A 27,578-nucleotide genomic window follows, 5' to 3' on the forward strand; every position below is an offset into this window, starting at 1 on the left:
TCTTCCTATCAACATATGCATTCATATACTTTTTACATCGTCCACTAATGAATATTTTCATTCAGTATCCACTAGTGAATAAACCCATCCACTAGAAACTATTTACTCATATTCTCCATTTTTTTTCTATTTATCAACTTTCTCACTAATTGATTCCCTCGGTGATCTGTTTTTACTTTGTTTTCGTTTTTCCTTCTATTTCTTTTCCTAGTGGTATTTTATTCCCATTTGGCTTAATGACAATACATTATCTCCGTGTATAATCTGCCATCTCTTTATAATGCTGAATTTTCAAGGCCAGATCATGCAAGATTATTTCATCGTAGGAAATACGACTGCAAATCAAAAATGCTGGCATCTCAACCAAAATTATATATCCAGTCCCTAAATAAGCATCTCCTCTTGAATATTCTACTTGAGGATATACTACAAAAGCAAACTTGATATGCTGCCCACCCCCCGCCATGAACTAACCTCCCTCTATCATGTCTCTATTACTAGTACCACCATCTTAGGTATTTAAGAATATCAGAGAGATATTTGGGGAAACAGGTTGAGTTTTTGGATGGACTGAGAATGCATTATTATTTTCCCACTTAAAAATTCACTATGAAACAGTGCTTGGAACTAATTATTATCAATAGATTCCAGTAATGAAAGACGCCTGTATTTTCCCTTCCCCATCAGAAACTTCTTCACAAGAAGGATAAAGTATGTGTAAACAAAACAATATTTTTAAAAAGTCACATAAATAAGAAGCCAAAAAGTTTAATTTTATTGAATAAAGTTCATTCAGGGCTTACATAGATATTAATATACTTTAGATCATAACAGTTGAGAGATCAATAGCTGATAGGAAGGAAGGAAGAAAGCAGTTTGTACTTTCAATGTAAAAAAAAAAATCTAAATGCTACAGATGTCTTGTAAAATTCCCAAAACAAGGTCTAGCCAAGTTTATTGTTTAGTGGATTTTTTTCTTTTTTCAAGAGATGAAAAGTGAGATTCAATGTGTATACTATTGGTTACAACTGATATAACAGCTTGAAAAAATCATGAGACAGAAGCATAAATATAATACAAAAAGACTGTATTGTAGGAATATTTAACTATAAGTGGAAAAGATACATTAAAACCATGAGTGTGTTACACTAGTTCAGAACAGAACTCATAAGGCAGACCAAAACTGATGCTAGTTAAGGAAAAGGGTCTGTTTTTAGGAAGCATGTCCATACAGATACCACCACAAAGAAATGCCAACAGTAACTACATGGTCCCCTCTTGTTACTCAGTGAGGTGTCAAAGATGAAATGACTGGGTTAACAGCTTAAGCTTTCTCCAAGGATTTGTAGTATTCCATCAGCACGGTCCAGGCCTTGGGAGCCATGAAACCTTCAGGAGGTTTCTGGCCTTCTCGGGCAAGTTTGCGCATTCGTGTTCCTGATATAAATTCAAAGTCTTCATGGCTGAAAGGGAGAGAAAAAATAAAAATATTTCACATTTTAAAAAACTTAGTTATAGTGAAATTTTAAAAAACATTTGTTCCTTCTGTTCATGGTAGACAAGCTTAATGAAAAAACTATCTGGATGAAATATACTACTTACGAATATCAACCTGATTTCAAGTTTGTCATTGAGCAAAAAACACCACACTATCAAAACTTACAAAAGAAAAAAAAAAAACAAAAAACAATGATCCCTCAGGTTGCCCTTTTATAGACATACCCATTTCCCTCCCTCCTTCCCAACCCCTGGCAACTAATAATTTAGAAATAGAAATTTTTTTTTTTAGAAAAACATATAATTTAGATGTTTTAGATACACATATTGAAAACTTTTTAGGCAGTCTGAATCTGGAAAGCTAAATGCATTTTGGAACATTAAGAGAAAAATGGAACTTAAAAAATAACAACAGCACGTAAGTAGCAATAATTAATATTATTCCATTGATAAGCTATTACACAAAGGTAGTGCTAGTTCTTTTCATCTTCACACCTACAAAAACACACAAGAGCCCTTAGACCATTAAGCACAGAGCACCTATGGCTATGACACATACTGTCTATTGGTAATTTCAACCTCTTCCCTCAAACAAGGGAACCGACTAGATAGCAGACCCAAGAACAGAGCAAGAGTTCTGGGTCACTCAAGTCACCAGATCACATTCCCTGTTTACTCCTAGTCAGCAACTGTATGTTCCATCCCCACTTTGCTATTTGTGGAGTTAATCTGAGAATTGAGTGAAATCATAAACTGCAAGTGGCCCTTGTTTCTAGAGGTATGCCAGGTATGTTTTAACTAATAATCACACTTTTAGGAATCTACGTAAAGGAGATAATCAGAGATGGCAACAAATATTATGCATAAAGATAGCTGTCTGAAAACTGTTTTACGATAGTTAAAAATGTTGTAAATAATCTAACAGTTGAAGGTCTAAGTAAATTGTGGTACAGCCCTGAGTAGAGTTACACAGTCATTAAAGTATAGTTAAAGATTGGATAAAATGTTCACGATGTAATAATGGTAAGTGAAATAATCAGGACGCAAAACTTTATATACAATACCAATGCAATTTTGTTAAAATAAGGGGGTGGGAGGAGGAGAAGATCATAAAGAAATACACCCAAACGTTAACAGTGGTTATTTCTATGAAGTGGTATCACAGGTGCTTTTAGTTTTGTCATGATAGTTTCTGCAGTTTTCTACAATGATGATTTATATTATCAATATCAAAATAAAATTTAAAATAACATATTATTATCAATAAGAGCTTATTTTTAAAATCTCTATCCAAAAGTGAGTTAAATAATTTTAAATAATGTGACCTTTAATTGATCTGAAACCTCAATCATTTGGAACACTGCCCTGATGAGAGCAGATAAACAGGATGCTGATATAGCATTATACTCCCTATTCTGGCCCTACAGGAGTTACACTGGCTATTAATTCACCCCTAAATGACAGACATCAGCAGTAAAGAGTATATCTGAACAGTGCTGGGGACATACAGCATTTTCAGTAAATAATGACCAGTGATCAAGTACTTTATTAGCTTTCTGACTAGGAACTCAATAAATATTTGGTGAAATATGAAAGAATGAAAAGGTATATGTATAGAAAATTTTTATTCAATATAGAACCATTCAGAGTCTTATAGAAGTCACTACTCTCCATCCCCTGGCCAAAAAAGGGTAAGATGGGGTTTCTGATTGCTGTGGTTCATCTGAGCTCCTTGTATATTCCCTTTTCTCTAAATCTGGATTATTCACATGTAGAGGTTTCTACATGCCCTTCATGACCTCTTCAATAGTCATCTTCTGATCTAGCTTCTCTCTTGACCTTGCTCACCTCCACTTTATTTGGGGGAACCTGGTTCACTTAGTCTATCTATGAGCTCTTGGGTTGTCCACTTGGTAGGACTGAGCTCCAGACCAAGGAAGAATTATTGTGATTTCCTCATGATCCAGTGTGCCCCAGTTTCTGGCCTCTCCTGCTTTTCTAATTTGCATTGTCTGTGTGCTCAATGACCCGACTGCTCACTGGGCTTCTGAACCTTGGACTTGGTTATATTATCACCAGCCTCTACGTATCTTGCATCTGGCCGGTCCTTAGGCCTGCCCACTACTGTTAGTTCCTAAGATCAACTTGACTCTTGGTCCTGGATCTAGGTTTCCCTCTCATATTCGTTGCTGGTCCTAATTCTGGCCTTTCCAACTCCCCAGAGAGGTACCCAGAGTTTAATGAATGTCTTACCCCACTTTGAAACATCTAAGAGTCTGAGAGTTTTATTCTGGAATGCTACACATACAGGATAAGAATATAAAAAAGTGTAACTCATTTAATCAGCCACAGGAAAATCAACGTTAATGCTTTATAATCCCGTCTCTTGCTATTAAGCAGAAGTCACTACTTCTTTAACTCACGCATGTGACATCTTCCCCTAGTAACCTGTCCGCTCTTCTACTCCCTGCACTACCAGAAAGACAGGAAGATATACATTCAACTCAATATTTCAACAGCTCTCATCTTCTCAGGTAAAACATCTTTTAAATGTCTGCTCACATTTTCAAAGATGACCGAAGAAAAGGAAAGTTTAACAGATATTGCTCCAAAGCAAGATGGATTCAAGTAGTTTAAATCTAGGGAGTATCTCCCACTTCTATCATGTGTTCAATGTGCAAGAAAAGTCAAATCTACTATAATAAACTGGCCCATGCAGATGTGTTGGTTACAATAGTTCAAATATGAAGTAAGCTATCATCTTTCTCTTACATAAATGACTACAACTTAAGGGGAGAAAAAGAAATTGACTGCATGTGAGATGGGCCTAGGAAAAAAGCAAGACTATGAGAGGAGCTTTCCAAAAAATTCAGGAAAGGTTGGGGTTAGAAACATAATTTTTAAATTTATCAACACTAAAATGAAAACCCAGTTTGAGAAAATGGACAAGTTCTCCAAGAAAGAAGACTTGCCGAAAGGGAAAGCATTTGTCGAAAGAGTAAGAAGAAAACCAAGATGATTATATGGAGGTCATGGAAAAAGAAAAAAATTTAATGTGAAGGCCACAGAGGGGCTAAGGAAGATGACCATAAGGGGGGGAAAAAATCCACTGGATAAACGAATCAGAATTTAAATTTTCTTTAATCAAGGAGTTTCAGTGGATGATGAAGGAAAGAGATGGAGTGGTAAAGTGGCAGAGATACACAGTGGAGAAAAGATTTTTTTTTTTATAAGAAAAGGGAGGTCTTAGCATGTGTATAGGCAGAAGAAAATAAGTGGCATACAATGAGAAAAGGGAGGAGGATGAAAGCCAGGAGAGGGTAACAGGAAAGAAATGAAAGATGGAGAGGAAAGTCTGGGATGAAGAACACAGAGAAAGGAGCTCTGACAAGGAGGGTGAAAAATGAAGAAAAGAAGAAACAGTGAAAGATGAGGTGGTTAATGCAAGATGGTCTCAAGCTTCTCAGTAAAAATGTAAGGTTGTCTCCTGTGGGTAAACAGAACCTGTGTGGGAATGAACTGATAATAGGATCCATCAACACAGTTTGGTGACTATCTCTAGGCTAGAGAGGTTACCCCTCAGGGCAGGGCTTAGCAAAGCAGCATCTGGAGAGGAAGTCAAGGGCGTGCAGGGGTCCAGATCTCTCCAATTGCATCTAAAAAACCCTCATTCCAACCTGATGTAAAACTGGTTAGTTCAGCTGAGAATCACTTGACAAATATTGCTTGAATGTTTTAGTTCCTTAGGAGGGTCACTTATCAATTCCCTAAATAAGTGTCATTAAGGAAAATTATGACCCTAGATCTTTCTGGCCATGTCAATTTAAAATTTTGAATTCAGAAAGGAAACCCTGTGTCCCATGCATAAATTACCTGTTCCTGACGGGGCAATGAAAAAGAAATGAGGGACCAGCTTGTAGAATGACTCTGTCCTGACTTTGTGATTAAAGGAAAAAAGCCAGACCAATTAAAGTCCTTTCTTTCCTCAGAATGCCAAACAGTCTGAAATCCAGAAGTCTCCTTGCATTCCTTCTGAATTTGAATTTTAAAACCAAACTCCCTGGGTACCTCTTTTCCTGACGCTATTTCACACTCCATCTGCCCCACATGCCACAAGCATTTCTTCATCACATGAAACGGGACTTTCTGCTGCCACATGCTGGTGGTTCCTTCCACTCCACCCTGGCTACGGAAAACACATTTATTTCCCTCTGCCTCAGACTTGTATTTCTATCCCTCACCTGAGGATTTAATTTTTTATCAGAAGTCAGGTGCAAGGACTTGACACTTAGAGGCACTATCTGTAATCTAATCACAGTTTTCACAATTACATCTTTAAATGGATAGCACTTTACAGAAAAAAATTAAATCAAGGAAAAACTGAGGCATTTGGGGAATGCTCTAAAACTAGCTCTGAACTTTACCTGTGAGTAATCGGGAATCTGGCAGAAGCAGAAAAGGCTACTAAACCTTAGGCTTTCACTACAAAGCAATTCTAGCCAGTCCATCTAATTACACTGGTTAACCCACCTCCATGGCACCTGAAAAAGGAAATGCAAGTCTGTTTTTTTTTTTTTCTTCCCTTTTCAAAACCACTTGGTCACAGATTCTTACAATCCACAGCTGACAGAACACCTCCTCTTAAAACACACACACACACACACACACACACCCCAAAGAACAAAAAACAAAAAAAGCCAAAACAAAACCAAAAACACCAAAAAGAAACAACTGAAGGGGAAGGGGTTAGAATGCAAGGACAGAAAAAGCACACCATCCAGCAGACTATGTGGGACCCTGTGGGTCCAGCATCTTGTCCCATGTGGGACACACAACTACATATGGCCAGCATCTTGACCAACTCCAAAGTACAACAGCTCCTGGCCACTTGTTGAAGATTTTAATTCTTTACAAATATCTGCTGTCTCTCAGTCCACATATGTGGCCATCAGAGCCACCAGCACAAGCTGTCCAGACAAGAAGCTGGGGTCAGCCCAGGGGCCTTCAATTTTATCCTTCAAAAGTTCATATTCAATTAGACCAGCTTTTTAAAAAATACTAATTAGATAATAAGCAATCAGAGACGCAAAGGGGAGCTTCTTCTCTGATAGAACTAAAAATAATGGTAGTAACTTATAAGTGAATCTAATTAACTATTTGGGGGCTAACTACCTTTCATTTAACTCGAAAGAAACTCATATATAATACAGTATACATCAAGACACTAAGAATTCTCTTCAAATACAAATCATCTGTTCAAAACCAGATAATTAGTTATTTATGGCTTTCCAGGAGCCAAAAAGCATGGTAATCATGCATGACAAATTTAACAATTTTTATTTCCAAACCAAAGACCAACTGAAATACATGAAAAATTTAATTATCTCGAACTAATTTATCAAAATCCTTAATTCATCATGTTTTCCTCCCCTCAAAAATCTTATAAATAAAAGCTAGAGAACAGCTCCTATCAGACATTCAGTCAAACAAGAAGTTTCCAGGTAATGCCTACTCATCTTTGTTCCAATCCCCATTGCAAGCTACCGAAACCTAAACTATCATTTCATTAACTCTTGCCTGCACTAATGCACACCTTCACACTGACTTCCCTCCCATCTTTCTCTTTTCTATACTGCTACGTCATTTCTATACTTTTATGTGCCACGTAGTAGTTTCAAACTTGTTTTTGTTTTAATAAACACTGCAAGTATAGTTACTTTGTAATCCATGTCTGGTAATTCTAGTATGTGAAGTCTCTGCAGGTCTGCTTGTGCCAACTGTAGTTTCCCTTTTTGTTTTCCCTTGCTTTGGTGCTATGTTTCCTTGTATACTTTATCATTTTTTACTTAAGCTGTTCATTAAGCTTGTATAATTATTTGTGGGAATAAATTGAGGTCTAGGACAAAGCAGTAATGCTCTAGCGACAGTCTACATTTGCTTCTGCTGAATACTTAGAGGCATGCCCAGTTAAGAACCACCAAAAACTAATTTCATGGCTTGAGGGCTTTCTGGTTGTTTATTTGTTTTGTTTTGATACAACCCAGGTAGTATGAGTTTGGCCCATGTGAACAGTTCTGAGCTTTTTTTTTTTTTTTTAAATTAATTATTTATTTATTTATTTATCTTTGGCTGTGTTGGGTCTTCATTTCTGTGCAAAGGCTTTCTTTAGTTGCGGTGAGCGGAGGCCACTCTTCATCGCGGTGCGTGGGCCTCTCACTGTCGTGGCCTCTCTTGTTGTGGAGCACAAGCTCCAGACGCGCAGGCTCAGTAGCTGTGGCTCACGGGCCTAGTTGCTCCGCGGCATGTGGGATCTTCCCAGACCAGGGCTCGAACCCGTGTCCCCTGCATTGGCAGGCAGATTCTCAAGCACTGCGCCACCAGGGAAGCCCAGTTCTGAGCTTTTGAGCCTAAAGCTCAGGGCTGTGCTCAGTCTCCTGGGGTAGGGGAATGGGTGCGGTTCACTTCAGATTCTCTCTTAACTACCTAAGGTGGGAGGGAGCATCAGCTCAATGGGAGTGTCTCCTGTTGGGACTCCCCACCTCGGTCAAGACCAGGGAAATCACACTCAAATTTGCTAGGTCAACCAGGACAAAAGCAACAACACTCAACTTACCTGAAGTTCTAACCTTCATTTAATAGTTTAGCCTCACAGTTCTTATCATGTTATCAGCACCACAGTACTTTTATGAAAACGTATTCCTTTATCCAGAATTTTTAGTTAATTTCTCAGGAGAATCAATCTGTATAATCCAACTTACCTAATTATCAAAAACCTGAACTTCCCAATATTTAATGTACACGGTAACAACACACTATCTTTTCAAAATCTATTCTAGTTTGTACCATTCAAAGAACTGCCTTATCTAGTTCCTTTCTCATCATCCTTCTTTCACTCTCTTTTCCAGCCCACCCTGGCCTTCTTCCCAAACCCTCTGGGTCTATCTCACCTCAGCACCTTTGCATGCACTTATCCCTTTGTCCAGAATGCTATTACCTCCTTCTTTACCAAGGGAATGCCTAACTCATCTTTTGGAGCTCAGCTCAAATGTCTCTTGCTCCAGGAACCCATCCCTGATAACCCAGACCTGGTCACACAAGTGCTAGCAGAGCTTCCCACAAGTCTTCTGCAAAGCACATGCCATCCTTAAGTGGTTTATTGTCTGTCTTCTCTAGAATGTAAGTCCTATGAAGGCAACAACAATATCTGCTTGTTTCCAACCACAGTGCCCACATTTAGCAATGACATGTATGTAGTAAAGACTCAACAAATAGTTAATAAATGAATAAAGCATAGCAAAGTTGGAAAGTTCTATACTAATTTCAATGTAACATGTTGACTTTAAAACAAGACACAGCATATATAAAATATATAATTTGACTTTCAAAAATATACATAGTATTATGTCCCTAATTATGATTAAAATGTATAGTAAGAAAAGACAATGCAATAGATTTTAAATTAGACCTTATCAGTTAATGGTTACGCAATAACCCCCTGCAATAAAATATGTGCAAAATCTACAAACACAGGACAAGATTCATAGGCAAGTTCATGCAGTTACAGTCAGACTTCTACAAGTTTTTAAAAGAAACATCAAAAGTAATAAAAACAAAGCACTTTATAAATGAATGGAAAAGACAGTTCCCCAGTACTCTAACAAATATTTATGTATGGCAAAGACTACATAGCAAGAAAGAAAAAGAAAAGAATTCACTCAAGAAATATTTCAGGGGTCAATATGACAAGACCTGGATGTGAAGAGTGAGGCAAAAGGATAAAGGACTTCGATTCTACATAACGGGGAGAACAAGTAACTAAGGAAATTTAGGATTTGGAGATCTATGAGGGGAAAGGTAAAGTTGCTTCTGGGCATTTTAAATAATAACAAGAAATCTAAGCAGAAAACACCCATTAGCGTGGTAGATAGAATTCTAAGATGGCCTTCATGACCTTCACCCCATGGTGTTACTACCATGATATGTCCTTATATGGCAAAAGGAATTTTGCAGATGCCATTAAATTTGCTAATCAATTGACCAAAAATAGTGAAATTATCTGAGTGGGCCTAACCTAATCACTAAAGCTCTCTAAAAGCAAATATTCTCAGATGACAGCAGTAGTCAGAGATTTGAAGTCTGAGAGGGATTTGACCTGAGGGAGGTTCTACTGCTGAGATGAGGGGGCCCACAAGGAAGACTCTCAACGTGGCTTCTAGCTGCAGAGAGCAATCCCCCCCACTGCGATAGCCAGTAAGAAGATGGGGAGCTCAGTCCTAAAACTGTGAGGAACTGAATTCTGCCAACAAGAGTCATCTTGGAAGCTGATTCTTTTCAGAGCCTTCAGATAAGAGCCCAGCCTGGCCAGAGAGTCCAGCTTGGCCCACCCAGACTTCTGACCTAAGGAACTGTGAGGTAATAAATGAGTAATGTTTTAAGCCACTAAATTTGTGTCAGTTTGTTACACAGCAATAGAAAGCTAACATAATTAGCAACTTGGAAACACTGAGGAATAGCTTTAAGAGTCACCACACAGAAACCACTAGAACAGATGAGCTTTCCTGTAGAAAGTAAATAAAAGAAGTGAAGAATATATGAGAAAAGCCTTGAAGGATGCCTCTTAAGTAGAATGCTTTTAAAAAATGACACTAATAGTACATGATTTAAGGTGTACTCCACCATTAAAAAATATGAAAGAAGTACTCTACTGATAACATGGAAATAACCAGACAGCAAACATTTGTGTCCACCTGTCCCTTCACTGACTCATTTCCACCAGGCACTCTCACTCATGTGCACTCTCTTTTTGGTGAGTTGCTATTTCAATAATCTGAACCAAAATTTTGCATTTATCTATCCAAATACAAAGAAGATTTACTGCATAAAGGAGAAAAAATTAGAAATAGCTGAATTATCTCTAAATGTTTGTAATATGTGAAAGAATGGGCTTTAATCTTGTACTCCTAAAACTAAATTTCCTTGAGTCATTATTACAGCTAATATGAACCTACTTAACTTCCTAAGTATAAACAGATGATTTTTATCATAATTCTTATCAATAATATCTTGCCTGTAATCTTGATGAAATTTGTTTCTTTCTCCCTAAGCCTTGTCTTACACTGGTATTTAATCAAATCAAAAGCTACAAAATCATTAATTACATAAAATCTGGCATTGAATAACAGCCATTAATCAAACATAAGACAACCTCATATGTGCATAATTAATAACTGTTTTCTCACTACATCAAAGACTATCGCCTTTCCACAAAATTTTAATCACTTTCCAACATATCCCCATCAACTTAATTATATTTGAACATAAATATAAAAAATTAGAAAACTAAGGCAGTTTTAAAGCTTCCCAAGTTACAATTTATAAAGATTTGGTAACTCAAAAAAAATTCCAAGAAAATGAGCCAGTCATGCAACTAATACAGAATTCATCATTGGAAAATCTTATGAGAACTGATGTAATTATTTAACTTTTGAATGATTAAAAGAGAGACTTAAAGAAATACTACACAGATTTAACAAAACATGAAAGTTATCAAGGGCTTCCCAGCGCATCATTCAGCTACATACAGATGGGTTCTAGGATCCTGTGTGTGATTAAATCAGATGATCATGCAAAGAAACCACAGTAAGTAAACACATCGGCGCAAGAAGTGTAAAAGAAAAGCTCAACTCTATTTAGTTTTGCTTCCTTAACTCATCAAAATGGAAACTCACCTAAGTTTTAAGCATTTGGCCACTAGCAGAACAATTCTATTTCTCACCCCTCACTCTATAAGTGACCAATTGTTACTTTCAGAACAAGGTTATGCTCAAACATCTTGTACACAAAGTATACAAATAAATTGCATGCTGGGTGAGAAGTGAAGGGCTGCCCTGCCCAGGATTCCATCTCTGACACTATACAGTCTACAGATTTGTAGGAAGGCAAGGCTACCCTCTGTTGGGGGGAGCTTTCAAAAGAATTGTCAATGGGTAATCCTCTCTCCAGACTAAGGAAATTAAAATCTCTGATGGTGGCCCTACATATTTTGAACCACAGAAGGACAGACCTATATTTGAAACTTTTTTATTTTCCTTAACATTTAATTTGTATTTTCAATCACCTTTTGCAGTAATATAGTTCAAGGTTTACTCTAATTGCTTTTTCTTTTAAGAAATTTTCTTTAAGCTTCTAAGGCATCTCTTCGGTAGAAAAAGTCCATTTACAACTCTCAGCACGTCACTTTTATAGCTGCACTTTTTTTAGACAGTGAAATTGTAGAATGTGTGTACGTATGTATATAAGTATATATATATATAGACATACGCATACATATACATACATAAACACACACACATTTATTTTTAGGGCAAAACAAAACATGCCACGATTTAGAGCTAGTTCTAGGTATTGGCAAACCCTGATTTTGTACAAGGGTAAAAATATTCTGGTTTATTGCAAATTCTTCTCATGGTGTGGTTCTGAAGTATACTATAACCTGGGCCACAACTTGGATCTTCAGAAAGTAACAGTCTCGAGTGGCCACGCCAAGGCTACTGGGAACATCAGGAGTTCTTTCATATTTCCCCAAACCAGCTATCCACTAAGACTTTTCTGTTCATTGACTCATAAGGTTTTCCTGTATACTGCTACAGTCTATCACTCAGAAAAGACTGCTATCATCTAAAATTATGCATTTTCTCCAGAATTATTATCATTAAACGAGAAGCCAACAAATCCCTCAAACTCCACTGTTAACAGTAGTATTTCTTTATCCAGATAACTTATCATTTAATTAAATGACACCAAATTTTATGTCCCTTTCAGAAACAAGAGAATGTGTTGATTTTTAAAAAGTTTCTTTTTCCTTCTTGTCTGCACCATTACAAAACAGGCTACAACAAATGAGGACACAGGGTTAGGATCAGCGTTATTCCTGAATGCACAGTCAACTGCACAGTATCAAGGGAAAAAGGATGAGCGCTCTCAGATTAGAAGTTATTAGACTCAGTCAATTTTTAATTAGCACCTGCCAGTAGAGGTGAACTGATAAAACATAAATTAAAAATAGAGCCAACCCTCTATATCCATGGTTTCCACATCCAAGGATTCGATCAACCTCTGATTGAAAACATCTGGGGGTAAGGGGAGAATTCCAGAAAGTTCCAAAATATAAACCTGTAAAACCAAGAGCGGGTTTTTTGAAAGGGTAAACAAAATCAACAAACCTCTAGCCGGGCTCACCAAGAAGAAAAGAGAGAGGACCCAAATAAACAAAATAAGAAATGAATGAGGAGAAATAACAACTGATGCCACAAAAATACAAAAAGCCAAAAATAAAACTTGAATTTATCATGGGCAGGCAACTATTTACACAGCATTTATATTGTATTAGATATTATAAGTACTCTAGAGGTAATTTAAAGTAGAGAGGAGGATGTGTGTAGGTTACATACAAATAATACACCATTTTATATAAGGGACTTGAGCACCTGCAGATTTTGTTACCTGTGGTGGGGGGTCCTGGAACCGATCCCCCCCAGATACTGAGAGACAACTACTTACTGAACATGAATTGTAATTTACATTAAAAAAGCAGGGGTACTAAATAAGCAGATATAATTTGTACTAAATAAGCATCAATCAACAAAGCATGAAGCACCTACTAATGTAAAAAGAACTAGGAGCTACGATTCCCAGAAATGACTACAGATTTTGAGCTAGAAGGGAATCAACTCATCCACTGCCATCACTGTAGAGATGCAGAAACAAGGCCAGAGATGACACAGGAATCTCAAGTCACGCAGGAAGAACGGGGCGCTAGCACTCATGACTTCGGATTCCAGAGCCGCACACCGCCACTCTAAATTTACGGAGTGTACCACCTGCAGGCCTGTCTCATTTACTGCACTTCATTTTGTAGCGCTTTTCACATATTGAAGGTTTGTGGCGACCCTGCATCAAGCAAGTCCGTTAGCGTCATTTTTCCAACAGCACTTGCTCACTTCGTGTCTCTGTGTCACATTTTGGTAATTCTCACAATATTTTGAACTTTTTCATTATTATTATATTTGGTGATCTATAATCTTGGATGTTACTACTGCAATGGTTTTGGAGCGCCATGAACCACGCCAGTATAAGATGGTGAACTTAATCAATAAACGTGTGTGGGGCTTCTCTGGTGGCGCATTGGTTGAGAGTCTGCCTGCCAATGCAGGGGACACGGGTTCGAGCCCTGGTCTGGGAAGATCCCACATGCCGCAGAGCAACTAGGCCCATGAGCCACAACTACTGAGCCTGCATGTCTGGAGCCTGTGCTCTGCAACAAGAGAGGCCACGATAGTGAGAGGCCCGTGCACCGCGATGAAGAGTGGCCCCCGCTTGCCACAACTAGAGAAAGCCCTCGCACAGAAACGAAGACCCAACACAGCCATAAATAAAATAAATAAATAAATAAATTTTAAAAATAAATAAATAAATAAACGTGTGTGTTCTCACTGCTCCACCAACTGGCAGTTCCCCAGTCTCTCGCCCTCTCCTTGGGCTTCCCTATTCCCTGAGACACAACAATATTGAAACTAGGTCAGTGAATAACCCTACAATGGCCTCTAAGTTTTCAAGTCAAAGGAAGAATTGCACGTGTCTCACTTTAAATCAAAAGCTAGAAATGATTAAGCTTATTAATGAGGAAGGCATGCTGAAAAGCAAGACAGGCTGAAAGCTAGGCTTCTTGTGCCAAACAGCCAAGCTGTGAGTGCAAAGGAGAAGTTCTTGAAGGAAATTAAAAGTGCTGCTCCAGTGAACGCATGAATGACAAGAAAGCAAAACAAGCCTTATTGCTGATATGGAGAAGGTTTTAATGGTCTGCACAGATGATCAAACCAGCTACGACATTCCTTTAAGCCAAAGCCTAATCCAGAGCAAGGCCCTAACTCTCTTCAATTCTATGAAGGCTGAGAGAGGTGAGGAAGTTTAAGAAGAAAAGTCTGAAGCCAGCAGAGGTTGGTTCATGAGATTTAAGGGAAAGCCATCTCCATAACATACAAGTGCAAGGTGAAGCAGCAAGTGCTGAGGTAGAAGTTGCAGTAACTTATCCAGAAGAACCAGTTCGGATCATTAATGAAGGTGGCTACACTAAACAAGAGATTTTCCATGTAGATGAACAGCCTTCTCTTGGAAGATGATGCCATCTAGGACTTTCACAGCTGAAGAGGAGAAGTCAATGCCTGGCTTCAAAGCTTCAAAGGACAGGCTCTCTTGTCCTCTGGCTCTCTAATGCAGCTGGTGACTTTAAGTTGAAGCCAATGTTCATTTACCATTCCAAAAACCCTACTGTCTTCAAGAATTATGCTAAGTCCACTCTGCCTGTGCTCTATAAATGGAACAACAAAGACTGGATGACAGCACATCTGTTGACAACACGGTTTACTGAATATTTTAAGCCCACTGTTGAGAACTACTGCTCAGAAAAAAAGATTCTTTTCAAAATATGACGACTCACTGACAATGCACCTGGTCACCGAAGAGCTCTGATTAAGATGTACAACGAGATTAATGCTATTTTCATGCCTGCTAACACAACATCCATTCTGTAGCCTGTGGATAAAGGACTAATTTCCACTTTCAAGTCTTCTTATTTAAGAAATACATTTCATAAGGCTATAGCTGCCATAGATAGTGATTCCTCTGATGGACATGGGCAAAGTCAACTGAAAACCTTCTAAAAAGGATTCGTCAGTCTAGATGCCATTAAGAACATTTGTGATTCCTGGGAAGAGGTCAAAATACCAGCATTCACAGGAGTTTGGAAGAAGCTGATTCCAACACGCATGGATGACTGGAGGGGTTCAAGGCTTCAGTGGAGGAAAAAACTGCAGATGTGGTGGAAATAGAAAGAGAACTAGAATTAGAAGTGGAGCCTGAAGATGTGACTGAATTGCTGCAATCTCACAATAAAACTTAAACAGATGAAGAGTTGCTTCTAACGGATAAGCAAAGAAAGTGGTCTCTTGAGATGGAATCTACTCCCAGTAAGACGCTGTACAGATTTTTAAATGACAACAAAGAATTTAGAATATTACATAAACTTTAGTTGATAAAAAGCAGCGGCAGGGTTTGAGAGGACTGACTCCAATTTTGAAAGAAGCTCTCTTGTGGTCAAATGCTATTAAGCAGCATTGTGCGCTATCGAGAGACCATTTGTGGAAGGAAGGGCCAATCAGTGCAGCAACCTTCACTGCTGTTCTGCTTTAAGAAATCACCACAGCCCCCCACACCTCAGCAGCTACCATCCGATCAGTCAGCAGCCTTCAACACCTAAGCAAGACCCTCCACCAGCAAAAACATTACAACTCACTGAAGGCTCAGATAATACTTTATTTTTTAGCAATAAAGTATTTTTTAATTGAGGCATATAAATTGTTTTTTTAGAAATACTATTATTGCGTACTTAATATACTACAGTATAGTGTAAACACAACTTGTATATGTACTAGGAAATAAATATATTTGTCTGACTTGCTTGATTGAAATACTTGCTTTAATTACAGTGGTCTGAAACCGAACCCACAGTATCTCTGAGGTATGTCCGTACTGATATTATCTATAGATAGCAATAAAAGTTTGTCAGTCAAAGGAAGATAGAGGCATGCTCAATACTACCAATAATTTGTATTAAAAGGTTGTTATTTTTTTGCTCCTTCTAAGATCTTTGAAGAAAAAAGTTGCACTCGTTCTTAGTGGTCAAGCGCATAGGCTCTGGAGCCATACTGCTTGAGCTCAAGTGCTGAACTGCCATTTACTGGCTCTGTGACCTTATACAAGTTATTTGCACTCTGTAGGCCTCAGCTTACTACCAACCTACAAAATGGGGATAATAAATGCACCTACTTCACAGGATTATTATGGGGTATTAATTACAGGTATTAACACCTGTAAAGCAATTATGACAGTGCCTGTCACACAACGATTGCACAAATATTAGTTAAACTCACTCTCATTACATAGATCCCCTGGGCTTACCCGCAAAATCATCACTAGGCCTTGGTACTAAGTCCTAAGCACTTCTACATGCTCAGTAATATGGCAGACAGAAATGTCATTACTGCCCTTAAACACTTCACAACAAAATTCCTGAGATCATGAACCATGAAACCAGATTCAGTTTTTATTTCTACTTCTAACTTCTGAAATATTGAGAAATTCGTTTCCCTGGTTTGCCTTTCTCTGAAATGGGTACAACAAAGCTTGTCACTGATAAGTTATAGTGAAGACGAGACAGTATGTTGAAGCCCTCGGAGCAGCTTAGAGCACAAAGTGCTTCACAGATCCGCGCAGAGAACGCAAAGCTTACTGCTCAGAGTCATAGTAGTCCATCCGCTTCTTCTTCTTGTTATAAGCCGCAACTCGAAAGGGAACTATTTCCAGGGTGATTAGGCCAGGGGCCATGGTCAGCACTTTGGCACCATGAGTTGGCTCATACAGACCCTTCCCTGTTTCTGGATGAGGCACGCCAGCAGGGTCTCGTCCAACAATATAAAAATTGGCTCCTGCAACCATCCGTGCTCTGCAATGCCACTGGACCTAGAACAAAAATTTTCCTATTAGATAACCATGATTTTATGACCAGCACTTAGAAGTATTAAGTGGATAATAAATGCATATACTTCTTATACAGTCAGTATCAGCAGGAAATCTCAACAGATTAAAACGTTCACTTTGGGAGGCCAGAAACAAAACTGGCAACCCCTCGCCTTCCAAAAAATCTAAAAGTATATATGGTATGGATGTTTATGTATATGTATCTATATATTTGTTTTACTGGTAAGAGATATGTGAATGTACATCTGTGTCTATGTGTAGGATTTTATACAACTATTAGATGTCATTTATATATAGTTCAAAATCTAATATGTTGGTTAGAAATCAGGCTAGTGGTTGATCCTCTGAGAGAGGCAACTGAAAGGGGCTTCTGGGGTAATGATAATGTTCTTTTTTCCCCGCAGCTTTATTGAGTATAATTGACAAATAAACCTGTTTATATTTAAAGCCTACAATGCAATGATCTGATATACATATACATTGTGAAATACCACAATCAAGTTACTTAACACATTCATTACGGCACAGTTACCTTTTTGTGCCTATGGTGAGAGCACTTAAGATCTACTCTCCTAGCAAATCTCAAGTATGCAATACAGTATTATTAACCACAAACACCATGCTGTACAATAGATCCTCAGAACTTACTCATCTTATAACTGAAAGTTTGAATACTTTGATCAACCTTGGAAATAAAAGCTTGTACCTAATCCACTTGGATGTTAGTTCTAGGAGTCCCTGGTAATGTTGTTTCTTGACCCAGGATCCAATCCGGGTGCTGGTAATCAGAGTATGCTCACTGTAAGAGTTCACTGAGCTGTGCGTACACTGTGATGTATGTACTTTTCTCTATGTTATACTTTAATAGGTTAAAAAAAATTGGATGAAAATTATTTAAATTATATGAATATTTACATAAACCGGTACTGAGAAAATCCTGTCACCTAAATGATTACTACCTAAGATACTAGGTAAGAATAAAACAAGGTGTTGGTTGTGACTAAATAGCCATGCTGCATCCAAAGCTAGCTCTGTAGCCTATACTTTCACATTAATACTGTTTAAAAACAAAAATTAGTTAGTCTAACACCTAGAACTATAGAACTTTAGAAGTTAAAGTAACTAAGAGACCATCATTCTCATTAAAACTCGAAGGAAGTAAACCCTCAAAGGTTAAGTGACTCGGCCAATAGAGTGTAGGACAAACCCGGGTCTACAAACTTGGTCTTAGCTCCCTTTCAGCGTATGGCTGCATTATTTAGTGAGTTACAAAACCATCTCGGTTCTGTGTGAAAAGAGGTATAAATGATGACCACTACACATCACTTTCATTTTCTCTCTTGATAGTTTCTCTTATACCCAGTACTTTATTTTTATCAACATAGTTCAGAAAGTGCAAGAGCACAGGGGCAATCCCATACCCTACACTTGAATTGGTCACCCTGAGGAGTTTCAACTTTTTTAGTTGTTTCTACTGATATTTACCTCTGTTTTTCTTTTAGTTAGTTAGTTAGTTAGTTAGTTAGTTATTTAGGTGCACCGGGTCTTAGCTGCGCCACGCGGGATCTTCAGTTGGGGCATGCAGGCTCTAGTTCCCTGACCAGGGATTGAACCCAGGCCCCCTGCATTGAGAGCGCAGAGTCTTAACCACTGGACCACCAGAGAAGTCCTTACCTCTATATTTCTAAGCAGCATGTGAACACTGCTGCATCTTGACTGTTTAATTTTAGATATTATATACTGTCATCCCCGATATCTGTGGATGCTCAAGTCTCACAGTCAGCCCTCTGCACTCAAGGTTCTGCATCCATGGATTCAATCAAGCACAAACTATGTAGTACCGTAGGCATTTACTTTAAAAACCCTGCGTATCAGTGGACTGCAGAGTTCAAATTTGTGTTGTTCAAGGATCAACTGTAACACAGCCATTATTTCCACATTACTTATTTCCCACTATAAAGGAAGATATGGGACTTCCCTGGTGGCGCAGTGGTTAAGAATCCGCCTGCCAATGCAGGGGACATGGGTTCGAGCCCTGGTCTGGGAAGATCCCACATGCCGTGGAGCAATTAAGCCCGTGAGTCACAACTACTGAGGCCTGTGCTCTAGAGCCCACAAGCCACAACTACTGAGCCTGCATGCCACAATTACTGAGGCCGGCGTACCTAGAGCCCGTGCTCCACAACAAGAGAAGCCACTGCAATGAGAAGCACGCGCACTGCAATGAAGAGTAGCCCCTGCTTGCCGCAACTAGAGAAAGCCCACGGGCAGCAACGAAGACCCAACGTAGCCAAAAATAAATAAATAAATAAATAAATTTTTTTAAAAAAGAGAAGAAGAAGATATTTGGCTCTTACTCCACTATCCTCATTCCCTATCCAATTTACCCAAGAAATACAGTGATATCAATACTTTGGTGAAATAAACATTCATCTGTAAAATGGGAATTACAGTAGTATTTATCGCATTCAATTTTTAAGAAAATTAACACATGAAACATGTGAGGACTTAGAATAGTACCTGGTATCGAGTAAGTACACAATAAATGTTACCTGTTATCATCTTTATTTTATTCCTCTCCTTGTACAGCTGTTTATTTTTCCTAGAGTTAATAATTGTCTTGATTTTTTTCCACTTGCTTAGTTTTCTATGTACCTGTGTTTCTATGTACCTTGTACCATCCTTCTTCCTGAACACACAGTTTAATACAATTCTCAGTCTCCCTTGCAGTGTGGCCATATGGCTGAGTTCTGGCGAAAGGAATGAGAGCCAAAGTGATGTGTGCCACTTCCAAACACAGACCATTAAAAAGCCTCCAGAGCACTATCCTAGCTTGCTTTCCCCATAAGCCAACTAAACAGAAAGGACCCTAAGGCCCTATAATAAACTACTTCTTTTCCTACTACGGTATTACTTCTGCTTGCATTGAACTGCAACAGTTCTGTATGAACAAGATGGCAAAGCACAATGCTTTGTTCCCCACATATGCCCACCCATCCCAGATTCAGCTCATTCCCCTCTGCCCCTTCATAGCAGACCCACAGAAGACCTTTGCTAGTTCACACTCAGAATTTTTATCAAGAGGTCAGTCAGAATCAAATCATCAATTAACGACTCTGCAACTCCACTTAAATGGAAAATCTTTTCTGCCTCATGAAAAATAGCTACTGCTTACAGAGTTAAATTAAAAGGGCAGTCTAAGTTTTCTGAATTTAGGTGAACTTACTTTTCTCATTAAATATTTATGTCTGGATGCTTAAATCATTCAAGTGCCAAATGGTCAATATGAATATTTTTCAAAAGCATATTGGTGACAGGGGCCAGTGCTAATTCTGCCTTGTAAAATTGCCAGAAATTTAAACTGCTTCTCTGACTTCTTTTAGAAGTTATATGAGTAAATTAAATGTAAACACAACAAACATGGAGTCAGCATTCTCCGGCAGGTAGCCTGAATGATTTCAATATATATTTTAGTGAATGGTTCCCTTATGAGAATACTTTTTAAATTTTAACAGCCATGAATAGGCAAATCACTCGTAACTCTTCCAAGAATGCCTAAGTGTGAGTCAACTTACAACCTACTGAACAGGTAATATGTTTTAATCCAGAGAATGCAAGTCAGCCCACAGCCATCAGTATCTGGTTAAGAATATAGGCTTTATTTAGAGTCAGGTTGTCCTAGATTTGAATACTAGCTTTGCCCCTTAGTGATGGAATGCCCTTAGGAAATTTCCTTATATAAGCCTCAGTTTCCCAGTTTATAAAAATGAGAATGATAATACTTAATGAGTAAGATTTCTGGTAGTTTTGAAAATATTCAGGACACCACCTGGCCCTCAATAAAGGACAGTCACAAATATTGCTGCTGTTAGTATTATTCTGTAAAGTATTTCCTGACAATCACAGTTGAATTAATTGCTTCCTAACCTCTAAAGAAAATTCATTCACTCTCTAAAGATGACATACTGCCCAGAAGACGGCTGCTAAAAATCAGTAAGAGCTATCTATCTACCCAGCAGACTGAGGTCAAGATGTATTATTTATCTTTTCATGCCCAGTGGCTTGCATCATTATCGGAAAACTGAATGCATAGTGAAGAAAGAACATAAGATGATACCTAAAAGTTTTCTATAAACCCCTCTAAGAATCTGTAAATGGCCAACTGAACAACAAATGACTTATTTTTGGCTTTACTTGCATCTATGTAGCAAATAACAAATAGCTTTGTCATTTTTTTTTTATTATAAAAGTAATTTAATTCACAGGTGGCAAACACTGCTAGTTGCCTCCACAACAACTGATTTCTCTTTGCCCTGATCTCCCTATTCCCTGATGACAGAAACGGCACCTTAAATGATGAAAATGTCGGGTCCTTGCTTTCTCAGCCTTCCTTGACATACAGCCCTGCAGCATGGGCATCTAAGCAAACAACAGAATCTCTTGGGAAGTCTGCTGGAGGGTGCTGAAAAACTTTTCCTCCCTAATAAAATTCTCAACTTTCATTTATCTGAAATGTCTTTACTTCACCTTTATTTTTGCTTGAATACAGAATTCTAGATTACAGACTTGTTTTTACTTTTTTTCTCGCTTAAAAATGTTACTCCATTGCTTCTAGTTGATAATGCTCTTGAGAAGTCAGCCATCATTCCTATTATTTCCCTATTGTCCCCTCTTCCTCTCACCCTCCCCATCCCTCTACTTTTAAGGTTCCTCTCTTTATCATAAATTTTCAGCAGATTGACTACTATGTGCCTAATTGTGGTTTTCTTTGGATTTATCCTTTCTTATATTTACTGGGCTTCTTGAATTTGTAGGCTGATGTTTTTCACCAATTTTGGAAAACGTTCAACCACTATTTTTTTAAAAAACTTTTTCTGCCACATTCTCTCTCTTTTTTCAGAACTCCCATTATACATATGTTAGATGGCTTGACGTTGTCCACAAGTTGCTGAGGCTTTGCTCATTTTCTCCCATTTCTTTTCTTTTTTTCAAATAATTTCTATTGAATTTTCAAAAACCCACTGACCTTTTTCTTCTGCCAACTCTAGTCTGCTTTTAAGTTCATCCAATAAATGTTTCCATTTCAGATACTATACTTTTATAGTCCTTGAAGTTCCATTTAATTTTTTTATAGTGTCCACTTTTCTGAGATTCCCCATCCATAAGACTACATTTTTCTTTACGAAGCTTCAATGTTCTTATTTGCTAATTCCACCATCAGCATCACCTCAAGGTATGTCTCTAGTGACAGTTTTTATTCTGGATTATAAATCACACTTTCTTGCTTATTTCCAATAATTTGTTGCTGTATGCTGGACTCCTGAATGACTTGTTTTAAGGAGTCTGAATGGTGCTTTTTTCCTTTAGAATGTTAAGAGCCTGATTCTAGCAGGCAGGTAATTTACTGGCACCTCTCCTTATCTTTTTGAGGCTCAGTTTTAAACCTCGCTGGGCAGGTCCAGTCTAGCTTTTTGGGCCAATTATCAACCCACTGCCTTTCAACTCCAAATTCACCCTCAGTATTTGCTCTGAGATAACGGATTGAAAACTAAGCATTTCGCTTTCACACTGAGCAAAATGTTAAGTTTTATCAGTAGAGGGACATTGTAGAAGGAAGGGTGTGTAGTGGTACCTGAGTATGGGGATAGTTGGTGGCAGTCTGGTCCAGCAGCAAACTCAAAGTGCACCATCCTTCAACAACCGCAAAGCCCTAGCCTGAGGCCAGTGACCGCCTTGCTGCAGCCCTCCTAATGCAAACGCCAGTGCACTCCAAGCCTCCCACCAGCAGCTCCCTGACTCCCTCTGCTCACTCACTCACCACCCTGTGCTCATCTGTGCCTCAGAGGGTTGTTTCCTGCATTAATTCCGACATGGGTATCACACTGTGCACCAATCTGGCAGCAAGCCAGCTCCCAACGCCCTGACCCCCACTGAGCCCCAGTCTATTAGCCCCAGCTAGCTTGTGAACCAGAGGGTTGTTCCCTGCTATGTGGCATCTGTGAACCAGTGCGGTCCAGGCAATCCACTGAACTTCACCATCCAGTGGGATGAAACCATACCTTTTCCAATGAGATCTGAAGCCCAGCTTTGGGAAGAGGATCCCTTTTCCAAGTGTATCTATCTTTCCTTTGGTAATATCCCTCAGCCCCAGGATACCCTTTAGAGTTCACTCTGCATTTTTATAGTTACTTCTCTATTAAAGCTTAACAATTCTTTAAACTTCCCCTGTCCAACTCTGTGTGATTTCCCACCTCCTAACTGTACCCAAATTGATACACTGTTTCTCTAGGGTGTGGTCTTTGTTCCTAAAGCATGTGTTTCTGATGTCTTAGTTGAATGCCAGGGGTGTTAGCAAGGTTTCTCCACTCTAGCTGAGCTGGAATGTCATCTTCCAACAATGAATAACCTCTGGTATCTTCAATCCACTCTCAAACTTATTGCAGCCACTCTCTACCAGGCCTCAGAGTCTTGCCCTGCACGAATGCAGTCCAAGGAACCATGGGGAACACCCTCACAGTCTTCTGCTGCCTTAGCTCTGTACTGCAAGTCTCAGCTGCTCCAGCAGCCCTAAAATCCAATCTCTGCCTTCTCAGCTCAAGAGGTGTACTTATACAATGGAATATTACTCAGTGACAAAAAAACGAAATATTGCCATTTGTAGCAACATGGATGGACTTAGAGATTATCATACTAAGTGAAGTCAGAGAAAGACAAATATTATATTATCACTTATATGTGGAATCTAAAAAAATGATACAAATAAACTTATTTACAAAACAGAAACAGACTCACAGACACAGAAAATAAACTTATGGTTACCAAAGGGAAAAAGGGAGGGGGAGGGATAAATTAGGAGTACTGTATGGGATTAATAGATACACATGACGACGTATAAAATAAACAACAAGGATTTACAGCATAGCACAGGGAACTACATTCAATATCTTGTAATAACATATAATGGAAAAGAATCTGAAGCCGAACACTTGAAATTAACACAATATTATAAATCAACTATAGTAAAATAAAATAAAATGGATGCCAGAATAATGACTACTCAGAATAAGTCATTGAAATAAATTGATATTTGTTTCAGAATTTCCTCCCCAAATACATTTTTGCAGCTAATGTTTACTTGACTCTTTACTTAACTTCCACAGTGTAATACAAGTAAGAATTAAGTTCTGCTACCCAGTAGTGCTAATAGGGGAGTAGTTCATGATTCAAATTATAATCAACTCTCAAAAAAATGAGATTGATCTATGCAAATCCTATAATGGCTTCTCCCTGCCAGCCATCATAGATTAAGATATTGTGCAACTAACAAACCAAAAGTCATTGATATACAGAAACCTAAATTACCCATCTCCATACACATAATATTTATAATATAATATCTTTAGAATTAGAATTGTTCCTGAATCATCCCAATATGGCATATGACCTCGGAGAGTGTCTCTTCCCCATTTTTAATTCACGCCCCTTTTTATAAACATGAAAGTCTCATTTGCTCCCTGACTCCATTAGAAAATAGTACCTATCATTTACCTCTCTACTACCAAACCTAGCCAAGATTTTGGTAAATTTTATTTTCAGTAGTTTCTGAGAGAAAAATAAATAAATTACTTTTCAAATTTAAAATATTACATTATAAAATTATAAAACTGGACTATACCACTTACATATAACACCACTAGTACTACACCATCTTCTTCCTACCCCACAATGGAGAAATTCCACTGTCCTAGAAGCCTGGCAGGTTAAGTATATAATGTTTTCAATTTTGTTTAATTAAAAATACTGAAGATAATAAATAGAACAGTTATTTAAGTCCCCATTTAAATAACCTATTTCTTTATACATTTCACATCAAAATTTTCTTCATGTGTAATGAATTTTATATTAAAGTCAACATTCCATAAAGCCAAACTCATACACTCAACTGGTTTATGAAAGAACTTCAGGCACAGGGACTTTTTTTTTTTTGTAAATGTGCAAATCTGTTTTTTCTAAATCGTCAAAAATGTACTTGTTTTAATGTACGAAAATTCTTTAGAAAGTCAAATCAATTATCTATTTTTGTTGGGTAAAAAAATCTATATCTTCATTCATCTCATGAATTTCACATTAAAATACCTGGTTGTACATTATCACATCCCTTTAGTATTAACCTATTTTCTTGAAATTCCCAAATCTTAATGGTCTGCCTCTTGGTTTTTCAATGGTAGGAACCATTTTAAACTCTTCAAGTTGACTGGGAAAATCGAGAGAGGCAAATGAAAGACAAGGTTCATCCTTCCCATCATGTAGATTCTGGGTACTTATGACTTTCAATCTTTGTACAACTAAGTATTCTAAATGCTTCTAGAATTTCCATCACTCTGTACAGGCACTGAACAGTATTCAGTCGTCATAAGAGTCACATTTCTGATTTGCAATGCAAAAATTATGAAATCCACTTAGACATTCCATTCTCCAGCTTGTAGGAGAGAATTAGACACACCTTATAATTACTCCCATCAGACAATTTTAAGAGTAGAAAGGGAATTTAGATTGTGGAATCCAAATCCTTCAGTCTGCACATCAGGAATCTGAGGCCTGATTCCTCACAAAATACAGACTTTCCCAAAGATTTCCTTTATCTTCAAGGATAAACCTCAGCTGTCTCAGGATTCAAAATAACACAATTCAAGTGTAAGAGAAGTATTTGTTCAGAACCATCAGCAACCAAACTAATTTTATTCTTGTAAATTACCTTGCCCTGGCTGAGCCCAGGCCCCCAGCAGGTGTGAAGGGGGTCATGGGATAGACAGCAAATCCAGTATCCTCCTCCCTCTTCCTGCCTCCCAAGCCCAGGGACCACAAAATTTGCTTTTGATAAAAGCCAAGGGGCTTCCCTGGTTGTGCAGTGATTGAGAGTCCGCCTGCCAACGCAGGGGACACGTGTTCGAGCCCTGGTCAGGGAAGATCCCATACGCCCCAGAGCAACTAAGCCCGTGCGCCACAACTACTGAGCCTGCGCTCTAGAGCCATCGAGTCACAACTACTGAAGCCCATGTGCCTAGAGCCCATGCTCTGCAAAGAGAGAAGCCACCGCAATGAGAAGCCCGCGCACCGCAACGAAGAGTAGCCCTCGCTCGCCGTAACTAGAGAAAGCCCGTGCGAAGCAACGAAGACCCAATGCAGCCAAAAATAAACAAAATAAATTAAAAAAAAAAAAAAAGCCAAAAGTCCTTGATAATCTTCTGTCTCTCCACCCCCTCACTGATTATTAAGGAAGCAAAGGAAGGCAACCATGGTGGTATGTCATTGGAAAACATTTCATGATATCCTTTGCAGGGGTGAGAGAAGAAAAAAATAGGTACCAGTTATTGAATTCTTCCTAATATGAAAACAAAGTGTTTTATAAATACCTCATTTAATGTTTAGAGCAAATCAGTAAGATAATATTTCTGTTTCACAAATAAGAAAACTTTCAATAACACATTCAAAGCTGCAAAACGAACAGCGAAGAGACGGAATATTTGAACTGGGTCTTTCCGACCCCAAAGTCCATGCATACCTACTCTTATTGAGCTACTTACACTGTGTCACGCCCTACAACACAGGACATCAGAGCAGGAGAGGAAACACAAATTAGTACTCATTTAAGGAAGAAACAGCATAGATTACAATTGCAGAAAAAAAGTGAAAAGCCAAACTAAAACACAATATCTGAACTTGATGCTGCTTGAGTAAGAAACAGGCACAAAGAGATTCTGAGTTAGAAATCTACAGAAAAGTCAGGAGAAAAACAGGGTTTCCCACTCCCCCAGGAAAAGCATCCTAAAACACCTGTAAAATCTAATGTTTCTGAATTAAATTAGTAATTTCAGTTCTTAAGACACATATAAGCTAAAAGTATATAAAACAGACTACAGGAATCCCCAAATTATTTTTTAAATAAATCAACAGACTCTAAATGTTTTTGTGATAAAGATCCGCAACTGCTTACCAGAAAACCTGAAGTTCAATTTTTTTCCAGCTTTGTTGAGATATAATTGACATACAACATTATGTAAGTGTAAAGTATACAACATGATGATTTGATATAGGTACATACTACCAAGTGGTTACCATAAGAAGACTACTTAACACATCCATCTGAAATCCAAAAACCCAGTTTTTAACTAACTTAGCAGAACCTGATCAAAACTGACATGAAGTTATCTATGGCCTTTGCTGATCCCAATTAATGTGGAAAGTCATTCACTCTGCTACAGAAATATTAATGTGTTTTATGTCTCAGAACCATCAGGAGAATTAAGTAGTAATACATGACCCCAAGTATTTTGGATAAGAGACTGTGAATCTGTGTTATGCTATTCCAGATACATCAATAAAATAAATGAGCAGAAGACAAAATTATCAAAGACCTCAAAGAGAGTCAAAGGTTACAATTAAAACTTGGGAGTTTATGGCTCCTATAATCAGGCTCAGACCCTAAG

At 38.2% G+C, this 27,578-nt stretch overlaps 1 protein-coding gene across 3 annotated transcripts in view; it reads right to left on the minus strand.

Moving 5' to 3' along the window:
- Nucleotides 1-752: 752 nt before the first annotated feature.
- The window catches only part of PAPSS1 (3'-phosphoadenosine 5'-phosphosulfate synthase 1), a 103,157-nt gene continuing 76,331 nt past the window's right edge, over nt 753-27,578 (minus strand). For 2 of the 3 annotated variants that reach the window (XM_036853441.1, XM_036853442.1), the window contains 2 exons: nt 16,844-17,073; nt 756-1,463 (listed from right to left, as the gene is read on the minus strand). In XM_036853441.1, coding sequence (XP_036709336.1) covers nt 1,325-1,463; nt 16,844-17,073 — 369 coding nt within the window. In that variant the 3' untranslated portion in view covers nt 756-1,324. Of the gene's footprint in view, nt 1,464-16,843; nt 17,074-27,578 lie in introns of all 3 variants that reach the window. The other variant, XM_036853440.1, reaches the window with a different exon arrangement.

The sequence above is a fragment of the Balaenoptera musculus genome, chromosome 5 (genome assembly GCF_009873245.2).
Source record: "Balaenoptera musculus isolate JJ_BM4_2016_0621 chromosome 5, mBalMus1.pri.v3, whole genome shotgun sequence".
In the NCBI taxonomy this organism is placed as follows: domain Eukaryota; kingdom Metazoa; phylum Chordata; class Mammalia; order Artiodactyla; family Balaenopteridae; genus Balaenoptera; species Balaenoptera musculus.